Consider the following 26,497-nt stretch of genomic DNA (forward strand, 5'->3'; position numbering starts at 1 on the left):
TTTTTGATGGGTTGTTGACGAGCGATGGCTTTGGTGGTGAGTGAGTGGCTTGCAGTGTGGGCATGCGGGCTGGCGAGGTGTTTCTAATATTGGGTAGTTATTGCGTCCGACTGAGCATTGTGGTGTTTTTAGTGGATATGCAGGACGAAGAGGTTCTGATTTCGGTTCTAATGATTATTTATTGTAAGCAATTGATGCAGTGATGGGGTTTTTGGTTGCTCGTGTGAGTGGGTACGATATTGTTGATTCTATTGATTATTCCCAAATTTCTATTACTCTCTTCGAACGAAGATGTTAGAGGATCTTCCCAATTTGGCGCAATGGTTTCACTACAATATAATGATTCAATACAACACCTACGAGAACAAATCTCGCCATTTTGAAATACACGCTCTGCAATGAAGTCAATAAATGCTGGCAATCTTCTTTTTGTGTGCCTTCCACTGTTGGGCGTCGTGCATGGTGGTGGTGCTCCTGCTGCTGATGTTCGGGTGTGATGTAAGATTTTCCGCGAATCGGAGCCCTCTCGACATGCACGTCTTATGGCTTGCTGAAGCCGAAGCAAATAGTGGTAATGAGAAGGGATTGCTTTCCCTTACCCAAGTGACATCTCCATTGCTCATCACATACATGTGCGTGGCGCACGTCGTGGGCTTGCATAGGGACGGACGGTCAGGGAGGATGAAACTTTGGGTGTAGTTGTTAGAACAACAACAAAAAGAAAAAAAAACTACGAGACAGATGTTACTCCACGTTCTCCTCATCATCCTAGTTGCCTTGGGTTTTCTTCATGCATTGCAATTTCGAGTCCCGTCACCCGTGGCATGTATGTAGTCAGCTCTTCCAGCACTCTGGTTCCCCTCCGTGTCGTGTAGCCCTGTAGCTGCATTAGCACAGCACGCATGCATGCAGGTACGGCAATGTCCATGCCGCTTCCGAAACCTTTTCAACACGCGGTTCTCGCGACGCGAAGAATAAGGAAAATCAACAATGACAACAATGGCCAAAAAGCATGTGAAGGAAGCGCTAATGATGACGCTGGATTTTCCAATCGACGCAGATGGCATGCCGACTATCGGACTGTCGTCATTAGCTATTTGGAAAGAATCGAGACTCATCCACTGCCGACGGAACTCCTCGGCTAGGATGGGAGTTAGGGTTCATTTTCGATGTAGTAGTTCGTGCTGTAGAGAATGCAATTGCACATTGTCATTCCTTCGCTTCGCATGACATTGGAGCATGAAGGGATCCCGACCATTTCCCCTCATGATTGTGCCACATGACCATGTGGAAACAGTACTGACAAGCCGATTATTCAGGCCCTCACTCTCGAGTCAAGATACAACTATGACCATTGAGCCGCGAGTCGCTGAGGCATGTTATGTAAAACAAATACAGGTTCGGATACGACCCGAATGGCCTAACTGACGCTACGCTTCACTTTTGCTCTTTTCTCGTATATCTTGGAAAGAAAGTAAAGGGATCGGGAACAGGCTTTGCAAGTTTCTGAATCACGATGCAGCCTTGGACGAGCGACGCGCATTCGAATCCAGGTAGACGAGTAATGGAGCAGTAGTCCGCCTCGAAGTGTTCAGTGATGGCATCCGGTACTGGAGTGGGGAGTTGGCCAGTTGACAGATGGCGGTGAAAGCGGTTGGGTTAGCTGGATGCCAGGCAAACGATGAAAATGATCAGAATTCGATATTCTACATTGTGGAGTCAGTTATTGAACTTGCTCGAAGGGGTTGCAGACTCCTCATTCGAATCCTGGTGGGAAGAGAACGCTATCGATTCACCGTAAATCTTGACATAAAGCGTTTCCAGAGAGTGCTGGTTTGGCCAGTAGTCCAAGACCCGTCACCCAGGTAAAGGTTATCGTTCACCATAACGTATGGTTTGGACGTTGATCTTTCAATAAATATCATGCAAGCAAGTGTACCATGTGATCGTTTGGTAGAAGATCCTAAAATCTTTGCAGATACCGTGACCAAACTGGGTGATTGTGAGTACACATATGGTATGGTATTCCTCCAACTTGGGCCACCGAGAGCTACAGATAGGGCTTGACTTGGCGCGCATGTTGCAACATGGCACATATGAATGGTCTCCCTCTACTGGAGAAATGGAGGTCGGCGACATTGGGCCAGTTCATTCCATGTGGATTGCGTGCTGCAAGACTACTCTGGACATTACCTTTTCTGGTTCTCAGGGTCACGGAAAGTATTCGCTCAAGGCTTAGAGTGCGATTGATCGGCATGTTTGGCAGACAGATTGGGCAGACAGGTGAGAAATCGGAAATTCCAAATCGATAAGCAATGTATAACGAGCTGTTTTGGGTTCACATCGTTTCGTGGTGAGAAAGGATACCCTGGTGGGGAATAGCATGGCTACCCATCCCCAGTTCCCAATCCAACGTTATGTTGCCGAATGTCTCTCCCTTCCGATGAATTGATTCAGCGCACGTGGTTGCCCGAGAATCTACAGCATACGTGAGTTGACAGACACCAGTTCGAATGAATATCCAGCCGGCATTCAGTGTTACGAGCTCAACCATGGTATTGAACTTTGAGGAAATTGCTCCATCGCGATAGCGTCTGTACCGAGACCTCGAGGGCCAGAAGTTCAACACGCAGGCGAAACGTTACTGCCGTTAGGAGAAATATGCACTGAAGATCTGTCAGAGTCACTCGTAGTTAGCCCTAGAATGATGAAGTGTTCAGGGCCTTCTTGAGTCAAGAACGCATCACGCGCATGGAACCAGCGGCCTTTAGCAACGGATGCGATGAGCTCCACGTCCAAATCAAGAGGTGAAGCAAGGATTTCAGAAGCCCTACAGGTCTTGCGTAGGGCGGCACATCATCAGCGTCGAGCAGTAATGCCTGAGCTGTAAGGCGACAGCTAATCCATCAACGATGGTTGAGAAATGTATGCGCGTCGAGCAATCCTTTGATGCTCATACGAGTCGCTGAGCAATTGTGGAACAAGGTCAATTACGGCCGAGGCATCGTTTTCTGTCAAGTACAATACGGCGACCCAACCTTGACATCGGGACGTTGTGGGGGTTATACGGAGGTGCTGGGATCTTTTAGGATTAGGGAGTGCCGTTCTGGGACAGTTTCCGACTCGTTGGGGAAGGGGTTTTATTCGAAGCGCTCGCCTCGTCAATTCGCGCGCTCTCTTTCGAGTCAGCGAAGGACGATGGCAAAACTGACAGCGGGGCATGATTCATGCGCTGGTGGGACGACTCCGAGTCGAGGACCCCAGCGTGAACCATCTTGCTGGTGTAGAAAGATTTGGAATTGGGATCGTCACATATTGATACCCAACGTTGCTCAGCGGCTTCGTACTTTTTACTGACCTCGACGGTGGGCAAAGAAGCGGCCAAGAGGCAACCAGTCCAGAGGGGACTTGATCGTCGAGCTGCGGAAGAATCTCCGGAGTAATGAAAGGCTGGTTGCGCACAGGAAACAGGATACGATACACTAGGTTGTTGATGCTTACAGAGCAAGGAAACGATTGAGCGTTGGTGAGCAACGGCGCCATACAAGGTCCAAGCTGGATATCTACGTATGTATTTTTTTTGGTGACACAGCACGAGCGAAGGAAGTCGAATTAACGATTCTGAAGAAATTGAGACGTTGATTATCATTCCCGGTTCACTTGCGGAAAGCTTTTGGGTCAGATAAGGAATGATCTCTAGAAATTCTGCTGTGGCTTCCAAGGAATGGATGAAGGCTCAAATGTCGACGGTCAGCCATAATGCGCGGTTGTGCGCGTTGTTGATTTATACAGCTCCAGGATCCAGGGTGCCATCGACATGTACTGTAGATTTGATAGTGTTGCGTGGTATTCATACAGGAGCATATTGGCTGTGCGGAGTCTTGCTCCGGTGCAGAGCAGTGGGCCCCATTGCCACAGAGTTGGGTGCACCAGGAGCCAGGCTTGCACCGCTGAATGCCATTAGCTCTGAAGTATGTGTGGAGGCGCTCGTATTTCTCGATTCCCAGGAGAAGAAGGATCGTGTGGGAGGGAAGCCATGTCCCGCGAGACTAATTATGATGATGATGATGTATTGTGTCCACTGTCTACGGTCGAAGGGGGGCGGAGAAGATGGCATCCGAATCTACCTACATATGTTGCTAGTCGTCAAGATTTCAAGTTAGAACTCCACTCTGCACACAGTAGCGTTGTTTCAATGGGAAGCGCAGTTGCTTTAGGTACCCTTGCGCAGATCCCGTTTGCTGAAAGGGTTAGTGATTCCTGATTAGGTAGACTCTGAGTCGTTGGTGGCTCTGATTGGGTTGAAAAAGGTGCTCATAAGTGCCGACATGACGAAGATGGAAATAGGAACGCGTGGAAGGCACACCAACAAACTGGCTCATTTAGATCTTGATAGACTTCAGCGACGGCGTGTTTTATGTGTTCGAAGCTAGGTCCACTATACCGCCGAGCGCCGCGCGGTTGTTCCCGGGTAAGTGGGAACTAAGAAAGCGTGGGAACGGTGCAGAGCGGTGCAGAAACTGCTCGTCCTGATGGCTTTCTACTCAGATTTCGGTTCTGAAGCCACCTTGTCAATCGAAGCATGACGGCGTGATGTCTACCGCCAAAGAAACGACTGCTATGTTGTATGGCATTGAGCTTGGGCAAGCGGCCTGGAGGACCAGAATCTCGCGCAGATGCAAAATTTTCTCATTGCTGGTGCATCCTGAGAGCACATCGTAAGTCTCGGACCTTTTGCGCCTCGCTGGAAACTAAACCAAGCCGACGGGTCGTTGAGGAACGCCGTACAGCTGCATCGAAGCTAGTGGCCTCCCACAGCACCGTAGGGAAGTTGCTCCCAGCTGCCGCGTACGAGGAAGTAGGCGGTGGTGTGATGGGGTGGCGTCCAATTCTTCTTGTTGATGAGCAATCTCTCTCTACGGAGTATGTACGAGCGAGTTCTTTTGTCCTGTATTGATTGATCTATGCATAGTACTCGGTATTGTGGAGCTACTAGTTCCACACTGGCGGTGGAATCCAAAGTATCGAGTTGTTGTTTTTATGTGCATTGCTTTTATGGTACGCCGTAGTCAAGGCAAAGAACAATTGTCTTGTGTCCTTGGCCCGCCCAGGAAAAGAGTCTGGAAGCCTTATTGAAGTTTAACTAAGCGATGAGTGTTCAGAGATGAATGAAGTTGGTTGCGTATCTGTGGTACTCTAGGTAAGGGCCGCACGCGGCTCGAGTTGTGGATGTAGGCTAGCGTACGGCCTGCAAGTACATTCATTTGTCTGAGTAGGAGTCACGTGAAGCTGGGTCGTAAAAACCCATTGGAACTATCTCAATCTGCCGAAACAGGAGACAGAAGAAGAGAAAACCGAGGACTCAATCTGAATGGTTGTTTATTTAGTCGAATGATATCGCGTGAAATCTTGCGGTTTAGGAACAGATTAATAGGAACAGGTTGCTAGCCAGGGATCGGAGGACTGCAGTATGCACATTGCAACACCTGCGTCGTGCAGCTACCCGGCGTTGCACGACATAGCGGGACACGTATTTCCCAGGCCTGAAAATGTTCGTAGCAAAGCCAGTCAGGGTAATATCTCATCTCAGCGGACCCAATGATGTAGGTAGTCACTTGAAGGTTGATCTTTTCCGACCCTGATGAATCCAAGAACTCTCTGTATGTGAACTTTGTATCAGGGTTCGTCGTGCAGAGAGGCTAGCCTGAATATCATTTTTCTCAAGTATTTCAACGCTAGGCGCTTTCGTGACTTGGGCATGTGATTCGGAAAGACGTGCAGAGGCAGGATGTGACGAGAGGTTTTTGTGGGATCTGCTTCTTGCTTGCAAAGTGGGTACGGCTGGATGGGGGCACGATAATCCGTCCAGTGGCCTTCTGTAGTCTACTTGTTCCTATATTGGCTTGCGTATGGGCGTTTTTATTAATGCAGGTAAGCGGCATTGGATTTGTTGTTTGTATCCCTCGGACCACCCCAACAATTATAGAAAGAGGTATTGCGTCCCAACTGGTTGACAAAACAGATTTATCAATGAGGGTAACAGCATCAGAAGACAAGTACGGAGTAGGTTATACGGCTAATTTGACGCTTTACTGAAGGTCGTAGTAATGGGTGTTTCTGTGGGAGAGAGCCAACACACCCAGTAGCAGTTTGAATCTTTAACCACCCCCAGACAGGTACGGTACAGAATGAGGGGGAGGCGGTGGGTCTGGGTGGTACCATCCCTACGATATGAGCAACCCAGCGACCAGTACTCCAGCTCTTGGAGCACGTTGGAGTAACAGATCGTCCTTCCTGCAAGAAAGAAGCGACAGCGATCTTTCGCCATACGGCGGATTAGACACGCGAGGGTTATCGCTGGAACCGAAGTTGTCTTGTGTGCTATGGCATGATTCAACTTGCTGTGCCCCACGCGTAGTGCGGGAAGATGTGCACTTGAAGCATATCAGCACGAGATGCCGATATCAGAACGGAATCTTTTGTTTTTTCCTCCAGCATATGGATCAATTCGGCCAATGGGAGACGAGTGGCTGGATGAATCCACTTAGCAAGGCGTTGGTTGGGGGATGCGGGCGGGGAGAAGCATGCGAGGTTCCGTTCGGGGGGGATGTCTCAAACTGGGCAGCCGAAAACGCAGGAACAGTTTAGACAGTGGGGGGTGGAGTCGATCTTTGCCCCAACGAGGGATTTTTGTGTTTTTCGTGTGCTTGGGCGTGCTTTGGCTCATCTTGCCCTCGCCGTGGTCGCCGTGGTCGCCGGAGTCAATTCAGCAGAGATAACCTTTTACCACCAGAGTGAGTCGTCTTGGAGGTGCGAGGATGGCGGCCCAATATGGGTGACGATTGACAAGTGGTTGAACTATTACGATGCTCCCACGTACTCAGTCCGGGATTGAAAGTGTTGCCCTTCTAGCTGGCGCACACTACAGGTACATTACTTCCAGGATCTGGGCAAAGCAGAGCAGAAGAGCAAAGAGGAGGCCAGAGGGCGGCATAGGTCACTCACGTACATAGCAGATGCTGTTGATGCGGTACTGAGAACCTGGAGCTACCCTGGTACGTGTGGATTCTGATGGAACGAGCGCGTTGCGGGTCTCATGCGGGCGGCCGCTGTGGCCTCGAGCACTTCCTGGTCGCAGGGGCCTTGTGCCGCAAGTCGGCCGTAGCGTACCAGTTAACAGCCGGGCAGCGCGTGCAGTAATAGATACTAGGTAGATACGATAATACTGCACTCCGTATTGTATGCGTGCGAACTGCGAAGCCATGGATGTTGGACACCAATCCCTCAGTGCCTTCCGTCTCCCAACGGACCCAGCCTAGGCAATCGATCCCTAGAGAGTAATTCTTCCATTATTGGATCTGGGGATGAGTTGGTAGGCGAAGCGGACGGGTTCGGACCGTCGCTGAGAAGAGCATGCGGGTGCTGGATAATTGCAGGCGATTGATCATCATAGGACGGTGCAGAGATGACATCGGACATGTTGTTAATCGCAACGGCGCCATCCGCAACAGTGCCAGAGGGCATTGGCTGGGTGAAATGGTGCAAACGGATGGTCATTTATGGCAGCGCAAGGAAAAACACGAGGCGAGCCACGGCCTGGCCATGGCGAGAGAGTCCCTCAGGGGTCGTGCAAATGCGGACCTGGATAAGCGTGGGAGACGTTGAGGCCTTGGGAACGAACTAATCCTGGCCTGGACGACGACCGGGGGTGGAGGAGCAGGGATGGCGCAGTGATAGGGTCGGAGATGGTGAATGGAAGAGAAGATAGACGGATGAGGATGAGGATGAGGATGAGGATGATCAAATTATATTGTAATGGTGCGAGGTGGCAGGGAGATGGTAGGTGAATGCTAAGCAACCAAAACAATCCAACTGAGGAAGGAGCCAGATTCGCATCCTCCGTACCATAGCTAGGTATTCTATGTACATCCATGCCTATAGGTATCTAGGTACGGAGTAGGTACGGAGTACATCCAACATTGAACGTGCTACAAAGCTATCTGTACGGAGTAGTAGACAGAGCATCTCCTACCCAGGTACCTACTTCACAGTAGGGAGTCGTAAGTACCTAAGTCTTTCCTATATCCGTCTCTCTCTTCTCCGGAGAGTGAGCCCTATCTTTTCGTATCAACAAGAACGAATTAGCTTTTCTATGCCGTAGTTACAGTATGTACTCTGTAGATCGGTATAGGTACATATGCGGAATGTGTTTACAATTAATTACTGCAAACGCCGCTGCGACCGCGACCGCGACCGCGACCGCGAACCGTGACCACGTCCGAGACCACTAACTAGGTACCCAGGCGACGGCGATGACCACAAACGCGACCGCGACTACAGGTACAGAGGTGACGGTGAACAGCATGGATACCTGTGTAGGTACCTCACGGCGGTACCTGGTTGCGCGTGCATCTATCCTATCCACGACACAGGGCACTGGGTAATCCTCTTTCGGCAAAACTCCGATTTACTTGATGATTTTATCGAGTACAAGTACAGTCTCTTAGGTAACTGTTTAGTGTAGTACTCCGTAGATGATGGGACTCTTTGTTCGAACCCTCGAATGTACTTTTAGTATGTGCATACGGTAGGGCGAGGGTGTTGAAAGAATTTGCTTTGCATCTAGTCTAGGTACCTAGGTAGTTACCTCACACGAGAACTGTTGATCCATCAAGCCGCAAGCGATCGTGTGCCGTTTTTCTCTTGCCAGTACGAGGGCCTTACGAAGTACGAATGGAATCTTGATCAGCACCATAACCGTCACCATCACTACTGTGTATTAGTATTCCTATTCTACCACCATGGAGTACGGAGTACCTCTTATCATCATCACCCATCCACACAATAATCCATTATTATCACACACTCTCTCCCCTTCGTTTCTACCCAATCCCATCACCTTTCCCCCTAGTGCTGCATCCCTGTCCTTCTGGCTCTTCCTCCTCCCCAAGCGTCCAGGGCCGAAGTGCCCGCAGGTCCACGACAAGGAACCCCCCTACTCCCCCTACTCCCCCATCTCCAACCCCCTAGTTACCTCTTCCCCCCCCCCCCCTCCCCCCATGTCGAGGACGAGGACTCTGCTAGCGAATCCTTTGGTGGCTTGCCCTTCCTCTCTGGCTGCTTCTTTATTCTTTTAATCATTTTATTGTCATTATTACTGCAAGCAAGCAAGCAATCAAGCAAGCAAGCAAGCAATCCAACTTATCACATTATCACAGATCATCACTCCACGGTCTAGTTTAGTCCAATCCACTCATCGGAAGCCTTCTTGAGGGACCAATTCCATCCAATCCAATCCAATCCAACCCTAACATCCCATCCCATCCCATACCTAGGTATACTCCGTACCTGGATGGTGATATTATCGAGACCACCGCTGTCCATCCTGCTCTGATTCTTCCTCTCTTCGTTTTTCTTCCCGCTCTCTTTTCTTCTCTCAACCATTCCCCCTTTCCCTTCACTCTTCCCTTTCTCCCTACGTCGTACCTTGCTTTCTTTTTCTTTCTACAGACAGCATCGTCACATCATCATCACGGTCCCCTTGGACATTCTCTCTCCCTCGAGCCTCCCTTGGCCATCACGGTTCACCTCACCCATTACCATCACGGTCCAAGCTCCTAGGAACTAGAACTTCTTCAAGTAGCTCTAGCTCCTAGCTCCTAGCTCCCCACCCTTGGGCAGGATTCTCCTCGCTTGCAGAACCCCCCAAACACACGCGGGACGCCGTTGAGCTGGAAGCTGCCCTGTCCCTGTTGGCTGTGAACTGTGGACGGTAGTCTGTGGGAAGTAACAATTTACCAGGGACTAGGTGGTAATAAGTGACGGGAAGGGTTCTCTTACTGTCCTGTCTTGCCCTTTGTCTGTCTGTGTGCCCACCCACACACACACCCATACACATACTGTGTACTGTCGAGGGTGTGTCCGTCCTCCACTACACAGTAACTACAACAATTACTGTTCACTACTACGGAGCACTGTCGTCTACTATCTACTACTGTCACCAGTGTACCATCCATTGTCCACTAGTCAGTCCCGCCGTCAGTCAGGCAAAAGGCCCTTGCAGTTGATTCTTAGTTCGCCATCGCTGCTTCTACCCTACCCTCCCCTACCCTACCCTCCCCTCATCCTTCCCCCCCTCCCCGTCCACCCCATCCACATCGCAATCGCCGCCGACGCCGCCGCCAGCCCGCTCAAGGCCATTACGCCCATAATACTCCTTCGAGGTACCTCTACCACCACCACTTTCTCCTTCTCCTCCGTTGTACCTTTCCAGCAACATCACCTCACCTCCTCCCCCTCCGGATTGCCAGCTCTCCCTTCCATTCACGACAAAGTTCGCATTGCTCTCATCACGCTCGTTAGCTCTCTGCGACAAAGAAAAAGTAAATTCCAAAAGGCTAGTTCCTTCTTCCCTCGAGTCAACATAACACAACACCTGCACCCCGGCCGAGCTCCCCTTCCGCCAAAGAAAGTTTCACTCTACGTACCCGTGTGCCAGCTTTGACATCGTTCACCACACTGCCCGGCCCTCTGCGTAACAGAATCCCCCTCTCGTTACAGGACCATTCTCGCTTTTACTCGAGTCCAACAAGTCTGTCTCGCGGCACGCATCACAGTCGACGTCCAATTCGTCCCTCTGTTACACTAGCTGGCTTCTAAATCAGGTAAGACCTTCTCTGTTGCTCTCGCCCTTTGCTCGCTACCGGCATCCTACTTGTATATGCCTAGCTGCCTCGCCATTTTTGTTTGAGACGGGTTCGAACTACCAATTGTCTACTGAGACGCCTGCGTCATCCTGCGCTTCAGCAGCTTGGTCACGATCTTTTTTTTCAAACGTCAATTCGCGGATAAGGCACTTCCCGTTGTCGAGTCTACGGCGTAGCATTCCTTCGCACCAGCCTCATTCTTGCCGAATCATTCCTCCCAGCCTCATCACAAACATTTCCACACTGTACACAACCGAACACTAACACAATCAGCAACGTCAGTATCGATAAGCCCTGAAATTCCAACTGGGCCATCTCAAGTCTTGACGCCTTGTCGACAACACCAAGTTGTCCCTCAGCACACTTTCAACTACTACTTCGTTAGACCCGGTTGCCGTGCCGCCATCTACTCGACGGCTTCGCTCATTTGACGACCTCATGTTCGAGTGGCGCCCTATAGTAGCCGTGCTGCAATACTAGCGCACCGCCGAAATCAACCAGCAACATCAACTTCTCCTATTCCATTTTCACTTGGTTCCCTTTCCATTCGCAATGGCAGAATTTCAGCGAGATCATGAAGAGGTGGACAAGCACTCCAGTGCACTGGTGGCACCTCTGAACATTCAAAAATCCCCCAAAAGGTCCCGGAGTCGAGAGCGTGGCCACAGCCGACAGTCGTCTTCGAGAGGAGCGCTTTCCATTAAATCACAATCGCATTCGCAATCTCACCCTTCACCACCCCTGACACCGCGAACATCTCGGGAGTCGATGCCAGAGGAACCGCCAGCACAACCCGTTTTCCATAATTATCTGCGAGCGTTCTATCATTTCCATCCCAGTTCAACCGTGTCCTCTTCTACGGACGAATCCTCCATCACTGTGCCCATCAACCAAGGCGACGTCATTCTGGTGCATTCAGTACATCCTAATGGATGGGCCGATGGCACGCTCCTGGCCTCTGGAGCACGTGGCTGGTTGCCCACGAATTATTGCGAGGCATATGACCATCCTACCATCCGTAACCTCCTCAATGCATTGACGCATCTTTGGGATCTTGTCCGTGACGGCGAAAACGGCGACCTGGCCGTGTTCACAAGACAGGATTATGTAAGGGGCATGATTGCAGGCGTGCGATTCTTTCTTGTAAGTTGCGTAAAGTTAGAAGCGCAGGGAGCAAACGCGACGCGCAGAACACGACTAACCCCTCGTTAGGAACATACGCAGTGCTTGACAAGGGATTCATCCCTCATCGTTGCCCACGTCGGCCTACGGCGAATGCGCAAAGGTCTTCTGGGAGATCTCTCATCGCTGGTGAAGACTGCCAAGAAGCTGCAGGAACTCCTGCAGACAAACGAGCCCCCAGGGCCGGCTTTCGACCATCTGGACGAGCTCGTGCTCAAGTCATTTAAACTGGTGACGAGAGCGGTGCGCTTCCTGGATATATGGGCACAAGATGCCGTGTCCCTGTCGTTCGATCTGAACGAAACAAGTAATAACAGGCCCCCAACCCCGCCATCTGACTCCGTTGATCACTCTGTGGAACCTCCAGCAACGTCAGAGAGCAACGGTGAGGGGGAGACCCCCGCGAGTGAGGACACGTCCGTTGTTACACAAGCCACAGGAGGAATGCAGGAGGAGTCGGACAATGTGGCGAACCAGCCACCACGTTGCCTTAATCGCTTGTCCGTTGCCTTTTCGATTCCATCAGATGCCGATTCTCTCCAATCACCGCTTTTCCCTCCTCAGCCCCAATCCCAAACGAAGCGACTATCTGTCACCCACCGCCTGTCGTACACCGGGAAGTCGCAGGGACCGCGAAAACAGAACCTGGCCTCGGAGCGGCTGAACGCTGCACACGACTCTTTTCTTGGTTTCATCGGCTCCTTTATTGGGTTGCACCTGCAATCGCGCTCCTCGAACGAACTTACCCTTACCACCCAACAATCTGTCATCGCTTGCCGACAACTCCTCGCCGTAGTCGACGAAGTATGGGAACGCGATTCACGACAATCCGCACAGCTGGAGCAAGCAAGGGACACGATGTATGCTCGTCTCACCGAATTAGTTCACGCGACCAAAGAAATGTTCAACGACTCGGAGTCTGCTCTCGGGGACGATGTCATCTTACCAGATTCCGGGAAGCAACTGGTTGCAGCCGCAACCAGTTGCGTTCGTTCCGCGGGCGACTGCGTGACGAAATCCAGATTTGTTATCGAGAAAATAGGAGATTTCGAGTTCGAAAACGTTGGTCTAGGTCTCTCGGAAAATGTCTTCGAGCAGATCAGCCAGACGGTTCACCAAGAGGTGGAACAGGAACATGCACAGGAACAGACTCAAGAGTCTGAACAGCCTGACGACCTAGAATCTACAAAACAACCAGAGCAAGCGCCCATGGAAATCGATAAACCACTACCCGCCCCGCCTACATCTACCCGTCAACTCCCACCACCACTTGTCATATCAGAGTCCAAACCTCTCCCAGAAGTACCGCAGCCTTCACCTTTGGAGACTAACGCGGTCTCCCTCCAGCCCGTCCAGCAGACCATCGTGGAAAGCCCAGTTGCGACATCATTCAGATCATCGCGATCATCTCTACCACCTCTCAACCACCTGCCAACACCTCATCTACCACAACCTAGCCCATCAGAGTCTTCTCAAAGCCCAGCGAGCGCTACCCAGCGCTTCTTTGGCAAAGCAGGTCGAGCAGATAGCGTCAATGTTTCAGTCGCCGATACCAGTAGCACCTACCGGTACAGTATGCGAGGTGACACTGGTAGTGTAGTCTCGCAGTCCTCGACTCGAGCAACAACACCCGAACATTCCCCCTCCAAGCAACCAAGCTCCCAGACTTTGGTGAGTAGCTTCGGTAGTGCGTCAGAGCTCCGATCTCTAGCCAGCGAGGACGTCACTGCTGTTGAGGAGCATTTGCTCGAAACCACCTATGCTCATGAACTGGTCTATAACAAGGAAGGCCAGATCTCTGGTGGGTCACTTCCAGCTCTCATAGAGCAGCTTACTACACACGAAGCAACTCCAGACGCAGTGTTCGTCACTGCTTTCTATTTGACATTCCGACTGTTCACAACACCGTTGGAGTTGGCACAATGTCTCATCTCACGCTTTGACTACATCGGCGACAGTGAAGCCGTCGGCGTTCCGGTTCGACTACGCGTGTATAATGTCTTCAAGGGATGGCTTGAAAGCCACTGGATCCCAGAGAGTGACAATGCCGCTCTTGGTGTAATACTTTCTTTTGCTACTGGAAAGCTCCGATTAGCTCTGCCTCCTGCGGGAAAACGGCTTGCAGAGTTAACTTCTAAAGTGACAGAGATCCGTGTCGGAGCTCTGGTTCCTCGCCTTGCATCGTCACTGGGAAAGACAGGCGCAGCTAACGCCGTGTTTACGCCATCGGATAGCAATGTTCCCAATCCTATCATGACTCGAGGCCAACTGAGTGCATTACGTAGCTACAAGGAAGGCAAGACACAGTGTAGTATACTCGATTTCGACCCTCTCGAACTCGCAAGGCAGTTCACGCTCATCGAGTCGAAACTTTTCTGTGCAATTCAGCCTGATGAGCTGTTGGCATCCGAGTGGACGAAGAAGAAGAGCTCGAAAGCCGTGAACGTTCGCGCAATGTCCACACTATCGACCGATCTTGCCAATCTTGTCGCCGACACCATTCTACATCTCGAGGATGCGAAGAAGCGAGCTATCATTATCAAGCAGTGGGTCAAGATCGCCGTCAAGTGCCTGGAACTAAATAACTATGATTCTCTCATGGCGATCATCTGTTCATTGAATTCCTCAATGGTCTTGCGTCTTAAGAAAACCTGGGAATTGGTTTCAGCTAAGACGAAAGCTCGTCTCGAAGAACTGAAGACGATTACTGATGTCGGCCGCAACTATGCGGTCCTCCGCCAGCGTCTACAAAATCACATTGCTCCTTGCATACCATTTGTAGGCATCTATCTCACAGATCTTACCTTTGTCGATGTAGGAAATGGCACCACTCGCCAGCTTCCCGGCGAGACCGGGCAAGATGGTGTATCCGTCATCAATTTCGACAAGCACATGAAGACTGCGAAGATCATTGGCCAATTACAGTCATTCCAGGTGCCATATCGATTGGCTGTGGTCCCGGAGATGCAGGAGTGGATTGAGACGCAGATTGAACGGATGCACTCTAGCGATGAGGCCAATGTTCAAAGCTACTACCGCCGTTCACTTTTCCTTGAACCCCGCGAGCCTCCACAGCCGAAAGCCTCATCGCCGGTCGAGACTACTGCCCTAAGCACATTTTCAGTCGATAACAAGACAAACTCGAAAGACCGATTCGAGTTCTTAAACTTTCATTTCACTACCAACAATTAACAACACCAACAACAATAACACCCCCAAAGACACATAGATTTGATCATCAGCCTCGAGGCGCTCGATTTTGGATTTTCCCCAAGAGGGATACGGGATTCGGCATTGTGCATAGTGCCTTTCGCTCCTCAACTTTCGTCACGGTCTTTTAACGAATTTCCTTTTGTTTGCCTGTCTTTGCTTTCTTTACTGTTTTCGAGATACCACTCCAGCGATTTTCTTTTTCTGAAATAGGGACACGGGGGAAGAGGATTCTGCATCATTGGCCTTTTTCATTATGGGCCAGGGGCATCTAGCATCGGAGTTCGACATTGGATTGAGAACCTAAGTGTCGGGGAGGTCGGGAAGGGGTTTCATATCTCATTTATCTGGGTGGAAGAAGCCATCCACATTATTGGATGGGAGAAAAGCACTTGTTTTCTAAGTGACCATGAAACCAAAAGAGCATGAGCATAGCAAGCGCAGGAGCATGCTCGCCATTGCATAAAACATATCTACGTTGTTTAATAAGAGGCTACCAAAATCATAATTCGAAATAGTAATCATACGTTCACTTTACCCTACCAAATCATGTCTCAGTCCAGTATGTGCACCCGACCCTGCGAACATAGTGGATACAGTAGGTCGACTGGGTACTCGTACAATGTCTGCAAAGGCCACGCGATGCGTCATTGACGGTGTAGTTAGATATCACGGTGGCATTTGCGGTGGATACATTTGCCCAAGAACAGACCCCTGGGTGTGCCCGTCGGGGGGAAAAGCATCCTGTCATACTACTCGTAGAGCCAATAATGAACAAAGGAAGACCACCTAATTGTTAATGTATATCTCTGACCTGCACGATTGTTGACACTGGGTGACTGGTTGACGATGATACACTGTGTACATAGATTTCTGCTTTCCCCATTCCGCTTTCGGTGCGCGTCGCGATAGATCTATTTGGAGTATCACCATGACTCCCAATTTAGATAGTCTTGCGAATCTGGTTGCGGGAGAATGAGCGCGAGAGAGGGGGACTAGACTAGGCCTTGGACAGTGCAGGTTGCATGCCCTCCATTCCTGGGGAAAGCCACGCGAAAAAAAGGAAAGCGAATTTAGCCCTCTGGATCTCGCCATGAACATGCAATAATGATGGATGGCTTAAGTCGGTGAGGGCGAGAGCAACGTTCCATGTCCCGCGGGGAGGCTAATAAGAGTAGGCAAAGGTGGCGGCTGGTCGCAGGGACGTAACGAAACCAAGTCGCCCGTACTTTCAATTCTTCCATCATTAGTTACTACTTGTACGTACCTAGGTACGTACCTAGGGTAGTTACTGTCTGTCCACGAGACCTTCGCTCTTTCGCCGTCGCCCTTCGCACTTCTTCTTCCTCTTCCCTCACGCAATCCTTTCCCCGCCTTAACCACACCGAAATGCCCTCATGAGCGGCTTCATAACCTCTCTCGCGCGTCGTTTCTCTTCTGGAGCCCGTTCGCCGCCCCCAGGGAGCAGCGATGACAATGGGGGGCAGTCGCTGTCACATGCAAATACCGGTTCTGCGAGTGTGAGCGCGGCGAGCCCTTCCCCGCTGCCAGCTATCCCTTCCTCGACCGCCACATCTGCCCTCCAGCTTGAAGATGATGAAGATGCCTCAGATCTGTCGGAGGGCCAGCCGAGAGATGCTAGCGGTGAGGGGAGCAGCAACGGCAATGCCAGTACCTATAACCACAACAACAACAATGACGACGGGCTGCATGCGCCGTCGAGCTTATCGTCCGAGCGGCCAACGGCAACATCCCAGCCTATCGATATACCAACCGACACGGCAGGCATGTCGTCGAACCCCAGACGGAATCTAGAGTCACAACTCCGACAACTTGACATCGACTTGCCGCTGCACAGCACGCCCGCGAACACCACATCACAAAGTATTGGCGGGGCAGCGGCTGCAGCTCGACTGGGTATCAATAATGCAACAGCTATGTCGGAATCCCTCCCGGCAGACGATGGCATGCGCCATTTGCGCGCGCGCATGCATGAGATCAGAGACTTGACCGTCGACGATGAAGAGAAAGCACGCATGATGCACACCTTGATGACGGAACGATACAACTTCCTGCGCCCGCAGTCTCCCAGTAGCTTCATATCCAACGACCGACCGTTCACTCCCACATCCGGCCAGTCCATATTCTCAGAAGTCCACCCGTCCTCACCAGAGTCCCTACATACCGAGATCGATCCAGACAACCCCTTCAATATACGCCCAGGAGACACCGATCCGTCGTATAGAGTAAATCCCCAAGAGCAGAGTGTGGACCACATTGGAGAGGACGAGGATCATGACACGGGGGATGATGGCCCTTCGCTTGGATGCGAGCATTACAAGCGCAATGTGAAAGTGCAATGTTTTCACTGCCGTCGTTGGTATTCTTGTCGGCATTGCCATGATGCCGTCGAGGATCACAGTTTGAACAGACGGAAGACTGAGAACATGCTCTGTATGCTATGCGGAACGCCCCAAAAGGCTGCTGAGAATTGCATCAACTGCGAGATGCGTGCGGCGTATTATTACTGCGATATCTGCAAGCTTTGGGACGACAACAGCAGTAAGAAGATATACCACTGTATTGACTGTGGAATCTGCAGGAAAGGGGAGGGGCTGGGTAAGGACTATATCCATTGCAAAGTAAGTTGGAACGTTGCTACAATCGGACTCGAGTCTAACTGTGTCTGTAGCGGTGTAATGTCTGTATATCCATCTCTCACGCCAGCTCCCATAAATGTCTCGAGCGGGCTACTGACTGCGATTGTCCAATCTGTGGCGAATATCTTTTTAATTCTTCAAGCGCGGTCGTTGCGATGCCTTGCGGGCATTATCTGCACAAGGGGTGTTATAAGCTGTATATGGAGACGGCATATAAGTGCCCCATGTGCAAGAAAAGTGCCGTCAACATGGAATTGCAATGGCAGAAGCTCACCCAGGCAATCGAAAGCCAGCCGATGCCCGATCAGTTCACGCACACGAGAGTCATCATTCAGTGCAACGACTGCTCTGCGAAGTCTTCGGTCAAGTACCATTGGCTAGGGAACAAGTGCAACACTTGCGATTCCTACAACACGAACGAACTCCGTGTTCTGAATGGACCAGAGAGCGAGCAAACCGCCAATGCCATTCTCGAAGCCGACGAGAAATCGGGATCTAGGTCGCCCGCAAGCGTGAGCTCTCCCGCATCAATACCTCTACGATCACCTCGCTACTATTTCACGCCCGACCAGCCAGAGGAAACCTGGCTCCCAGGACAACTCCCTTCATTTCCTTTCCAAATGCCTCAACTTCCTGGCATGCCCCAATTACCAGGCATGCCACAGTTCCCGGGGATGCCTCAAATGCCCCAGATGCCACAGATGCCACAATTCCGGGGGATGCCCCAGCTCCCGCCATTCCCCCAAATGCCCGACCCCTACGAGCTCATGGAACGAGTTAGCAAGTCCTTCTCCCCCTTCCGGAACTATCTCAACACCGCCGACCTGGACTCAGAGCCGAGTGGACCCATCATCGACCTGGGCGATGCACGCCCAGAAACTCGAGCCACCGACGGTTCCACCGTTCGGCAGCCATCACTTCCACAATACGTTCTCGAGCGCTTCAGTAGATCGCTTTACAATTACCTGAACAATGAGTCGTTGGACGAAATACCTAGACTAGATCTATCAGACAGTCGGGACGCCGACGCATTTCAAACGCACAGAAGTAGACATGGGAACAACAGAGATGATAGATATATGTCCGGAGACGAGGACGATGACAGTAGTAGCGACGAGAGCATGGATGACAGGGAGGACGATGAAGATGACGAGGCAGACGCCGATGGCGACGACAAAGAGTTCGATCTTCCAGGGCATCCATAATGTGGTAACTCGACTGGTTTAGAGGGATTTCAATGATAAAAGCAAACGGAGTTTTGGGGACATCATGAAGAACAAGAAAATAGAAAAGTACATTGGGGTCTTAGGATTATGTATGAATCACGAAATGTTATATACGTGCATTGGAGGAGTTCTTGGGCTGGTGGAAGGTAGTCGTCGTTCCTGAGGCATTGTTAAACGTTACACGGGGGACCGTAAAGCTAGATACCAAAAAGGAACATTGAATGCGAATTGAATTGTGGCATTATTTCTACATCATTTGGGCAACAAAGTGATGGGTCGTAAACGACTTGAACTAATAGTCTATATATGAGGCTGGCCGCATTAGGCTCTAGAGGTAACTCCACTTCGGCTGGCCTGACTAAGCAACCTCGCTTAGCGCGCACTTGCGACAATATCGAACACCATCGACATTTTCTCTCCCAGTCGCAATTCTTCAATCTCGCCGTCCAACTAACCCGCAGCGACACTCATTCAGTAAGAAACATTCCAACCCTTTTCCTTCTCTCCTGTGCTTCGCACTCTCCAACTCAATCGCATTCGCAATTGAAACGAGCCCTGCTGCCTTGCACGACTTCCATAGGAGCTCGCACACGACCCTTCGAGAGCGACAGACAGCTAACGTAAAACCCTTTTTACAGAAATGTCCTCCGCAGCAAAGAAGCCCGCCGGCAAGACCACCCGCAGCGCCATCGCTGACGTCGTCGCGCGCGAATACACCATCCACCTCCACAAGCGAGTATGTTGAAGTTCAGTTTTGTGAAGTCCATCGATGGTCCTCGTTTTTACGACTTGGTTCTCCCGTCACGCAACCGCACATACATGCCACATGTAGATACACATACGCAAAAGCTCTGCACGCCTCTTCTCCCCTCTCCATCCCATTGGAATACATGGTCGATGAGAGACGACATGGGGAGAGGAGGGTGGTAATGTGCGGAGTGAGCGATGTGTACGTGTGTCGTGTATGGTGCGTGCGTGGCGTGGGAGCCAGTTGGGCGGGACATCGGGCGGAAGACTGAATTACGAACATGAAGGCTAATATACGGTTGTCATGATATAGGTTCATGGTGTGAGCTTCAAGAAGCGTGCCCCCAGGGCCATCAAGGAGATCCGCGCTTTCGCCGAGAAGGCCATGGTACGTTCTACCCACTCGGGACCGTTTGAAGTTACGAGAGTAAATGGCTAACGAATTTGTTCTCCAGGGTACCTCCGACGTCCGTCTCGACCCCCAGCTCAACAAGAAGGTCTGGGAGGCCGGTATCAAGGGTGTCCCATACCGCATCCGCGTCCGCATCTCCCGTAAGCGTAACGACGAGGAGGGTGCCAAGGAGAAGCTCTACTCCTACGTCCAGGCCGTCAACGTCAAGGACCCCAAGGGTCTCCAGACCACCGTCGTCGAGGACCAATAGATCATCACCACCATGGCCTATGGATTAGGATGATGAAAGGAACAAAAAAAGACGGACGAGAACAAAAAGAATCAAGGAACGAAAAGAAGAGAAAAATGGATGAAATTTCCTTTTTTTCTTTTTTTTTCTTAACGCAAGCATGCTATGGGCGTTCTTCTGGCGGGTTGCTGAGTAGCTAAATACCACATTTAAATCTCATATCGAGTTGGCGAAAGGCTGGTCAAATACGAATTCAATCACGGTTCATGTCCCCGTCACCGTTGCAAATAGTTCCCCTCCCCTCCTCCCCCTCCCCAGATGTGACGTCGTGCGTGTATTGATTGCACTATTTTCAGCGTCTCTACTTGGTGTCGTCGGAGTCTAACCAAACATTTATCAAAGGTACTATTTGGTATTTATTTATCTACCAAGGTATAGGTAGGTGGTAGGTAAGTCGAGTTGTGCTGTCAACACTGAGAAGAGGAAGCCTGAGTGCTGTCGCAGACTGCTTGTGTGGCAGAACGGTTGCCGAATAAGGACGTTGTTTACATACAAACACCACATTTAGCCACACGCCCGCACAGTGCTCACATCCCACCTTCACTCAAACACAACCTCTCAACCACCCTTTCCCCTTTCTCTCCACTTCGATTCTACTTCCGAGTATTAACTTATAATCTACTTCAATCTTACGGGCGAAAAAGAAAGAGCATCGCCGACGTTTACTTCGAATACTGGGAATGTCAACCTTGCATCCACTTTCACATCAGCTTACAACAAACGTCACACAACCATGAAGGACAACATCACCACAGGCTCGCGACCCCCTTCTACTACATCTATACCAAGAGCCCGCCAAATGTCTACCAGCACTTCCCTCCGTCCAGATCATGTCCCCAGCAACACCGACGCATCTGCAGCCGCAGGCACAAAGCGCAAGGAACGCGACTCCGACGACGCGACGTCAGCTTCGACCGCCGCAAAGAACCGCGATCTAGGCAGCGAAACCAAGATCAATGTTTTCGTCCGGTGTCGCGGTCGGAGCGAGCGCGAAGTGCAAGAGAAGAGCGATGTAGTGGTGCATACGGATGGTCTAAAAGGCACGACGGTGGGGGTGGGGTCGAATGGTATGAGTGGCAAGACCTACGCATTTGATGGGGTCTTTTCTCCCAGGGCGGATCAGCAGATGGTTTTCGACGAAGTTGTAAAGCCGGTGCTAGACGAGGTATGTGTGTCCCGAATGAAGATGCGCGTGCTTGGGAATTGATTGACTGACGTGCGTAAGGTTCTCAATGGCTTCAATTGCACCATATTCGCATATGGACAGACTGGGACGGGCAAAACGTACACAATGTCCGGCGATATGTCGGATCATGTTCTTCTCCCAGACGATGCGGGTATTATTCTCCGCGTGCTGCATTCGCTCTTCCGTAACCTTGGATCTCTGGACGGCTTAGCGACAAGCGATGGCAACGAAAGTTCTGTGAAGATATCGTTTATTGAGCTATACAACGAAGAGCTTCGAGATCTCCTTTCTTCAGAGGAAAAATCAAAACTCAAGATCTTCGATGGAGACAGCAGGCGAGGACACGCCACCGTCATGCAAGGCATGGAAGAACGATATATCACATGTGCGAAGACCGGTCTCGACTTGTTGAGGAGTGGTTGCGACAAGCGACAGGTCGCCGCAACGAAATGCAACGATCTTAGCTCTCGTAGCCATACCGTTTTTACTATCACGGTGTACACCAAGCGGATATCAGCGTCTGGTGAGGAAGTTCTGTCTTTGGGAAAGCTGAACCTCGTTGACCTCGCCGGATCTGAGAATATTGGACGGTCTGGCGCTGAAAGTAAACGTGCAGCAGAGGCTGGTCTGATCAACAAAAGCCTCCTTACGTTGGGTCGAGTCATCAATGCTCTCGTTGATCACTCACCACATATCCCATATCGCGAATCAAAGCTCACGCGGCTTCTACAAGATTCCCTAGGTGGGCGAACGAAGACTTGCATTATTGCTACACTATCCCCCGCAAGATCGAGCCTGGAAGAGACGATTTCGACGCTTGATTATGCTTTCCGCGCAAAGAATATCAAAAACAAGCCTCAGACTAATAAGTTGATCCCTAAAAAGACACTCCTAAGAGAGTTTACCGAGGAGATCGAAAAGCTTAAATTGGAGCTCACTGCTACACGTCAGCGAAATGGAGTGTACCTTCCACAGGACGCATACGAGGAACTGATCCGTGAATCGGAATCGCACAAAACGCTCGTCAAGGAGCAGCGTGAGCAAATCGAAACAGCTCAGTGCAAACTTACCCGTAAGGGACAAGACCTACTTGAGCTCACCAGCTATTGTAAGAGCCTGAAAAAGGAGAGCGAGGCTACACAAAGCATTCTGGAGGAAACAAAATCGTCTTTGGAAGAAGCAAAAGAAGCACTGGAACTTACAAAGGAACAACTGAATGACGAAACACTTGTCTGCCGGGAGTTCGAGCGCACCGAACAGCAACTTGTGAACCTTCATCAGCAGCTGGTAGCAACGCTCGACCAATCCACCTCGGATATCACAGAGCTACATTCAGCATTGGAACGGCATTCAGAATCACGCACGAGACACCAAGCGCACTATAGCAGAGTCCAAATCGATGTAGCGGAAACGACAAAGTTGGTCGATGGCCGACTTGCCGGTTTTCAGGCAGAGCAGCAAGGATTGATCGATATACTTTCGAAGCAGATGAGCGAATTCGTCGAACGCGAGTTAACAGAGCTCAATAAGAGAAAACTGGATCTCAAAGAGGGAGTTACAATCTTTGAGCAATCGCATCAAGAGGGCGCGGCGCAGAGTCTGGAAGCGAAGAATGAGCTCAATCAGGCACTACGCAAGATGGACCCTCTCACAGAAGAGCTCAAGAGGAAAGCCGAAATGGGCTTTCATAACATGAGCCAAATCTTTGAACGACTGGTGGACAGTCTGACAGCAGGAATGGAAACTTTCTACTCGCAGATGTGCTCGAATTACACCAGTCTTAACGCAGATCTCAAGACGATTTTTGACAGCCTTTTACAGGAAGCCGCTGAGCAGCGCGAAGAATTGGAACGTCTACAAAGCGAGATGACTCAAGCGAATCAACAGCTGGATAAAAATCAGTCAAACTCCATTGATGCTCTGACGGTTTTGATGGACAGAGAGAAGGCCATTAGAGAGCAAGAAACCAAGGATATGATGCAGCGAATTCAAAGCCTGGTCGAAGCTAATGTTCAACAACAACAACTGCGCATGGGAGAGATCACCGGAATATCGGAACAACTCAAGGTCGAAGGGCAGACTCATGCCTCTGCTGGAGCCTCATTTGCCCAAGGCTGTGGACAGTTGGTTGCAAGGTTGACCAGCTATGGCGACAATCTCACCACGGCTCACGAAAAGACAGACAAACTCATCAATGCTGATTGCGAGGTAAGTAACATCGGAGGATCGTACGGATCTGACTAATCCTGCTCAGATGGCAGAAAAGCATATGGTGGAGGCCAGAATCATGAGATCTACAACCCGCGAGAAGACCAAAGAAGTTGCCATGGGATACGGTCAAAGTCTAGTTTCGGATGTTGATAACCTCGTGGCCGGTATCGACCAGATCAAGGAGAAGACCGAGTCACTGCACAGTACGCGAGAGCAGCACGTCTACAACCTCAATGCCACGATCCAGAGCTTGAGTTCCAAACTTGATCACGACTTGGCAGATTCGATAATTCGGAACGAAGCGTATGCCCATAACGCCACAGAGCAGATGACTGATCTCCGTGAATCTTTCCACTACACGAACAAATATGCACACGCACGCGCTTTGATACTAGAGCTAGGGGATCGCGTGGGATATAGCAGGCTTGAGGATTTTGGCCATACTGGAAGGACGCCGGAACGCAAGGATTACACTTTCCCGAGAACCATGCCACGAACTACAAGCCGTGACCGACTTTTGGGGCGTCTGAAGGCTGGCGGTGCGGTTGACCAGCCAGCGTGCGACACCATGGGTAAGAAGCCCGCCAAAACACCTGTATTTGTGGACACTCACGGACAGCTGGAGAAACTTGACCCCACAGTGGCAATCACACCCACGGTCAGCCTGCGTGAAAGGGACCCGAGAAAGGTGAACATTATGAGCCTAAAAGGCATACCAGAGAACGCTGGCCCCGAGAAACCCGCACCGGAGCCCATAAAGTCATTGAAACGTCCTGCTAGTAGTGCTCTGCCGGAGGGAAGGACCTTCACCAAAAGACGTGTACTTCGTAGTGGTTAGCACCGAGCAATCGCGCTGTCAGGAAGTGTAACAATCTAGATGTAAGATTACAATATCAAACCCCAAGGGTGAACAGACATCATGTATGATGTCGTTGATACAAACGGTTATACACGTTACCACTGTAAAAGGAGGCTGTTATGCAGTTCTTTGACACTGTGAAGCTATCAAAAACTCTATCGCATTCTAACCTGTAGGCTGTAAGACGGATGAAAACGTAGCCTAGTTGCTTGAAACATTCAATGTACGGCTTTTAGTACGAATAGCAGTCATACATGGCTCGGTATTGTTGTGATATGCCCAATTGAACCACTCAATACAGTGGAGGCCTTCTTTGGTACGCTGAGTAGCGGACGTGTCTAGCTTGCTGTGCCGCAATGTTTGTCTACACTGGTAGCTTCGTACCTCATCGAGTTGAAGATTTAACAAGCGACGTGCGATTTAAAGAAGCCGATAATCCGGCAATTATCTTTGTAAGATAGTAAGAGACAAAGAAGGTGCGCTGTGCTGCAATTTTCGCTCGATGGTTTGTTCATAATGCTCAAAGCAGTAAGCTGGTCACCTGACTATATTAATGTTATCACGAACACCTCTTGCTTCAGACGTGCTTTACTTCAGCAACTCGCAAAGTATGGGCGCCACATTCTCACAGTTCTTCCCTCCCAGCCCTATTCTGACAGAAGCCAATCTCTCCAGTCAGCAGGGCAAGGTGTTTATTGTCACTGGCGGCTCGTCAGGAATCGGTTACGAACTCTGTAGGATTCTCTACGAAGCCGGTGGCACTGTATACCTGGCAGGTCGTTCGGAATCGAACGCAACAGATGCTATTCAGAGGATCAAAGAGATTGCTTTGAGCTCTCGTACACCAGGAGAGCTTCGATTTCTCCATGTCGCACTCGATGATTTGTCCACCATCAAACCTGCCGTCGAGAAATTCACTGCCGCCGAATCACGACTAGATGTACTGTTCAACAACGCCGGCGTCTCTTGCCCACCAAAAGGCTCCGTATCAACCCAGGGCCATGAGCTCCAGCTAGCGACAAACTGCCTCGGGCCGTATCTACTCACACAACTACTCCTCCCCACCCTCAGAAAGACCGCAAGAGACAGCCCTCCCGCAACAGTGCGCGTAATCTGGACGTCCTCCATCGCCGTCGACTTCGGCGCCCCGAAGAACGGACTCGACATTGCGCGAATCTCCGACCCACCCAGCAGCCAGCAGGAGAACTACGCGATCAGCAAGGCCGGGAATTGGTTTCTCGCGAGCCAGCTTGCATCGCAGGCCGCAGACGACGGGATTCTCAGCGTGACTGCGAACCCCGGGAACTTGAAGTCGAACTTGACGCGTCATCTTCCTAGGGTTGTAACTATCTTGGCTTATCCCCTGCTGTATCAACCTGTCTACGGGGCTTATACTGAGCTCTGGGCGGGCATTTCGAGTGAGCTGAGTATGAAAGATGGGGGGAATTACATCGTGCCGTGGGGACGTGTTCACCCGAACCCGAGGCCTGATCTGGTGGCGGCTTTGGTAGATGAAGAAGATGACGGTACAGGTGTTGCTAGGGCTTTTGCTCAATGGTGTGAACGGCAGACTGTAGCTTTTGCTTGATTTCTTATAATGCTGGTAGCTAGAACCGTTGTGGAAGATTCAACATGGTTCACCTGAGATAAAACCTGCAGTTCAGCTAATTTCTCCATGCACAATTGGTTTTGTGAAATTGAATACCTACTTAGCAGTACCGGCTGTGGGCCATACCTGCCGGTCTATGTGAACCTTGAGATATCTCACAAAGTATCCATTTAAGCGTGAACTTACAATATTCTAGACGG

The 26,497-nt window shown here is 50.7% G+C and overlaps 6 protein-coding genes across 6 annotated transcripts; 5 read left to right on the top strand and 1 right to left on the bottom strand.

Annotated features, from left to right (window-relative positions):
• Positions 1 to 2,822: 2,822 nt before the first annotated feature.
• BU24DRAFT_248058 (uncharacterized protein) lies at positions 2,823 to 3,811 on the bottom strand. The gene has a single exon (XM_033522340.1). It carries the CDS (start codon positions 3,647 to 3,649, stop codon positions 3,092 to 3,094), a length of 558 nt encoding a protein of 185 aa, XP_033382157.1. The 5' UTR covers positions 3,650 to 3,811; the 3' UTR covers positions 2,823 to 3,091.
• A 7,228-nt stretch (positions 3,812 to 11,039) lies between these two features.
• On the top strand, positions 11,040 to 15,484 carry BU24DRAFT_248078 (ras guanine-nucleotide exchange protein-like protein). The gene is made up of 2 exons (XM_033522341.1): positions 11,040 to 11,849; positions 11,919 to 15,484. Exons 1-2 carry the CDS (start codon positions 11,259 to 11,261, stop codon positions 15,078 to 15,080), a joined length of 3,753 nt encoding a protein of 1,250 aa, XP_033382158.1. The 5' UTR covers positions 11,040 to 11,258; the 3' UTR covers positions 15,081 to 15,484.
• A 1,401-nt stretch (positions 15,485 to 16,885) lies between these two features.
• BU24DRAFT_434730 (zf-CHY-domain-containing protein) lies at positions 16,886 to 18,963 on the top strand (the record flags this gene model as incomplete). Its single annotated transcript, XM_033530044.1, has 2 exons — positions 16,886 to 17,740; positions 17,791 to 18,963. 2 exons carry the CDS (start codon positions 16,886 to 16,888, stop codon positions 18,961 to 18,963), a joined length of 2,028 nt encoding a protein of 675 aa, XP_033382159.1.
• Positions 18,964 to 19,624: 661 nt separating this feature from the next.
• Positions 19,625 to 20,650, top strand: BU24DRAFT_494219 (putative 60S ribosomal protein L31; the record flags this gene model as incomplete). Its single annotated transcript, XM_033534027.1, has 3 exons — positions 19,625 to 19,720; positions 20,045 to 20,119; positions 20,187 to 20,650. 3 exons carry the CDS (start codon positions 19,625 to 19,627, stop codon positions 20,391 to 20,393), a joined length of 378 nt encoding a protein of 125 aa, XP_033382160.1. The 3' UTR covers positions 20,394 to 20,650.
• A 326-nt stretch (positions 20,651 to 20,976) lies between these two features.
• Positions 20,977 to 25,122, top strand: BU24DRAFT_424855 (kinesin-domain-containing protein). Its single transcript, XM_033528600.1, has 3 exons — positions 20,977 to 21,597; positions 21,658 to 23,826; positions 23,873 to 25,122. The coding sequence occupies exons 1-3, from the start codon at positions 21,166 to 21,168 to the stop codon at positions 24,665 to 24,667; spliced, it is 3,396 nt and encodes a 1,131-aa protein (XP_033382161.1). The 5' UTR covers positions 20,977 to 21,165; the 3' UTR covers positions 24,668 to 25,122.
• Positions 25,123 to 25,276: 154 nt separating this feature from the next.
• Positions 25,277 to 26,411, top strand: BU24DRAFT_424856 (putative steroid dehydrogenase). Its single transcript, XM_033528601.1, has one exon. It carries the CDS (start codon positions 25,299 to 25,301, stop codon positions 26,274 to 26,276), a length of 978 nt encoding a protein of 325 aa, XP_033382162.1. The 5' UTR covers positions 25,277 to 25,298; the 3' UTR covers positions 26,277 to 26,411.
• Positions 26,412 to 26,497: the final 86 nt, after the last annotated feature.

Source organism: Aaosphaeria arxii, assembly GCF_010015735.1.
Source record: "Aaosphaeria arxii CBS 175.79 unplaced genomic scaffold BU24scaffold_6, whole genome shotgun sequence".
In the NCBI taxonomy this organism is placed as follows: Eukaryota; Fungi; Ascomycota; class Dothideomycetes; order Pleosporales; genus Aaosphaeria; species Aaosphaeria arxii.